The sequence below is a fragment of the Cornus florida genome, unplaced genomic scaffold (assembly GCF_030987335.1).
Source record: "Cornus florida cultivar Cherokee Brave unplaced genomic scaffold, ASM3098733v1 CherokeeBrave_3.0.0_Hap2_Chr08, whole genome shotgun sequence".
Lineage (NCBI taxonomy): Eukaryota > Viridiplantae > Streptophyta > Magnoliopsida > Cornales > Cornaceae > Cornus > Cornus florida.
In genome coordinates this window covers 25,368,236-25,371,086 of record NW_026775578.1, presented here as the reverse complement: position 1 = coordinate 25,371,086, position 2,851 = coordinate 25,368,236, and the positions used below count along the sequence as shown (strand labels likewise).

At 43.4% G+C, this 2,851-nt stretch overlaps 1 protein-coding gene across 1 annotated transcript; it reads left to right on the top strand.

The window, feature by feature from the left end:
- The first annotated feature begins 255 nt into the window (after nucleotides 1–255).
- Nucleotides 256–2,166, top strand: LOC132270901 (protein phosphatase 2C 37-like). Its single transcript, XM_059772114.1, has 4 exons — nucleotides 256–914; nucleotides 1,009–1,326; nucleotides 1,458–1,563; nucleotides 1,656–2,166. The coding sequence occupies exons 1-4, from the start codon at nucleotides 444–446 to the stop codon at nucleotides 1,988–1,990; spliced, it is 1,230 nt and encodes a 409-aa protein (XP_059628097.1). The 5' UTR covers nucleotides 256–443; the 3' UTR covers nucleotides 1,991–2,166.
- Nucleotides 2,167–2,851: the final 685 nt, after the last annotated feature.

The following is a 2,851-nucleotide window of genomic DNA, read 5'->3' as shown; positions in this document are numbered from 1 at the left end:
GTCAGTAAAGTAAGGCCGTTCTATTCATGCGTGTGCATCTCCCATTGGACCACGTCAACCATAGCGAAATGCCTCCACACGTGTCCTCTTAACAGCAAGAGAGAGAAACCCATAAGATATCAATGGACGGTTCAGATCACCCATCTAGTATTCAGCGTTCTACGTCACACCAACTGGACATGTCGGATGCTGCCCGTGACGGTGACGGGCAGCCCGTTCTGACCTCACCCCTCTACTATGTATAATGTGGTCTCCCCATCACAGCTAAAAAAGCTTCCATTCAGAGGGTCCTATTGAGCGTGCCTAAGATCTCTTGTATCTCTTATTTCGTCCTTTCCTAATCCTAGGGTTTCAATTTTGAGCTTCTTTGAATCGGAATTCTAATTTTACGGTTTTAAGGCTTTGTTTGTTTGTTAGATCGATTCTGGGTTTTGGTTTTGGTGATGGCTGGGATGTGTTGTGGAGTTATTAGTGATACTGAGACCTCAACGCCAGTGGTTGAGGCGAGTTCGCGGAAGGCGAGGAGGCGAAGAATGGAGATTCACCAGTTCAAGTTCGTCGCCGATGTGCCCGTGCCGCCGCCGAAGAACTGTCGGAAACGTCAGAAGCTGGAGGTTTTTGTTCCGCCGGCGCCGTCGCGTGAGTGCGAAAACGCTGTTCAGAACTGTAACACTAAGGGAAAGGAAGTGGTTGAGAATGGAGAATATTCAGAGACAACGTCTCTGAATCTGTCGACGCCTCCGACGCCGTCTGTGACAAATGAACGGGAGGTAGTTCCGGTGTGTCCGAAGTTTGGGATGAAGTCTGTGTGTGGAAGGAGGAGGGACATGGAAGACGCTGTCGCGATCCATCCGTCGTTTTCTAGCCGGAATTTTCATTTCTTCGGCGTTTACGATGGCCACGGTTGCTCCCATGTAAGTTTTCTTTTTTTCTTTTACATCACCCTAAATTTCCGTACAAAGTGTGTACGAATTCGTATTGATTTTGATTTCATTTGAATGTTTGTAGGTGGCGATGAAGTGCAGAGATCGATTGCACGAAATAGTGAAAGACGAGCTTGAAGGCAGCGAAGAAGTTTCATGGAAGGATATGATGGAGAAGAGCTTCTCGCACATGGACAACGAGGTCACTGAATGGTGCAGAACTGCCGGTCCTTCAACCTCGAATTGCAGGTGCGAGCTTCAAACTCCGCAGTGCGACGCCGTCGGATCCACGGCGGTTGTCGCCGTCGTGACGCCTAAAAAGATCGTCGTCTCTAACTGCGGCGATTCTCGTGCCGTGCTTTGCCGGAACGGCGTCGCAATTCCACTCTCCTCCGATCACAAGGTAATAAAATTTCACAAATACACACTGATCTTCAATTTGAACTTGCAATACATAGTGCAAGCTTTGATTACTTCGAGATCGATCCAGACCTGTTATTGACTCAGTTTTTGATTTTTGAATTTGAATCACAGCCTGATCGACCTGACGAGCTTGTTCGAATACAAAATGCTGGTGGTCGTGTTATATACTGGGATGGTGCTAGGGTTCTTGGAGTCTTAGCAATGTCCAGAGCAATAGGTATGCTTTAAATTGCTTATCATACCATACAAATCGGTTCAATCATATACAGAGCCATTTTTTAAGAAATCGTTTTTTGTTTGTGTGATCAGGTGATAGTTATTTGAAGCCGTACGTGATACCGGAACCGGAGGTAACAGTAACGGAGCGGACGGCGGAGGACGAGTGCCTGATACTGGCGAGCGACGGGCTGTGGGACGTGGTGTCGAACGACACCGCGTGTAACGTGGCGCGCATGTGCCTGCGGTCTCAGAAGCCACCGTCGCCGCCGCAGTCCCCTGGTTGCGACCTCGGAGCGGCTGCCGGAGGTGAGAGTTCCGATAAGGCTTGCTCGGACGCCTCGATTCTGCTGGCGAAGTTGGCGTTGGCCAGGAACAGCGCTGATAACGTGAGTGTCGTCGTCGTCGATTTGAGGCGGGACTTGTAGTTGCCGATGGGATGGTCACATTCCCTTTTCTTTTTTTTTTTCTTTCTTTTTTTAATTTTAGTTTTGTTTAATTTATTAGTTTCAGAAATTTTACATATATCAGCGTTGTTTGTAGCCATCCGGCATATCCTTCAAAAAGAAAAGGAATGAAAAAGGAGGTGCATATTTCGTTCTCAGCTTCATTCTAATGTTTGCATTTGTTGAATGTTTAGAATTATATCATCATTTCAATGGAAGAAAATGGTATGGTAATGGACTTACGGAATATTATTTATTTTATTTTTATAGTTTTAAGAGTTCCTTAACACACACATATATATATTCAGAACTGATAGGGTTAATGCAATTGTACAATTGCATATGCCATCATATAATGTAACGTGAGTTCCATAACATATGCGTAACCCTTAATAAGTGGGATATTGTAGGGTCTGATTGTATTTTTATGGTACAAAACAACAATGTTATACATACGTGGAGGACCGGAGGTGGATGACAATTGGGTTTGAGGATCATTTTGTGTTACAGAACCTAACATTAAATGTTTAATTGAGTTCTTTTACACAAGAACCAGCACATTTTGGATTAGGTGTCACTCTATTACAACGAGGCATGTATTTAATAAAATCTTGAATCATTCAAATACCGTCCGACAATGACTGCTATTTTAAGAATGAATAATAAAAAATGAATTTTATTGGTGTTTCTGTTTATACAAAGGTTTTTTTTTTTTTTTCAATAAAAAATGAAGAAAATAAGTGAGAATGTTATCACATTTAAACTTTTGATAGATAAATTATTAGTGTCCATGTTTTTGTACTAATGGTCCCTTGGGTGACCACATATTTGATTAGGTATTAA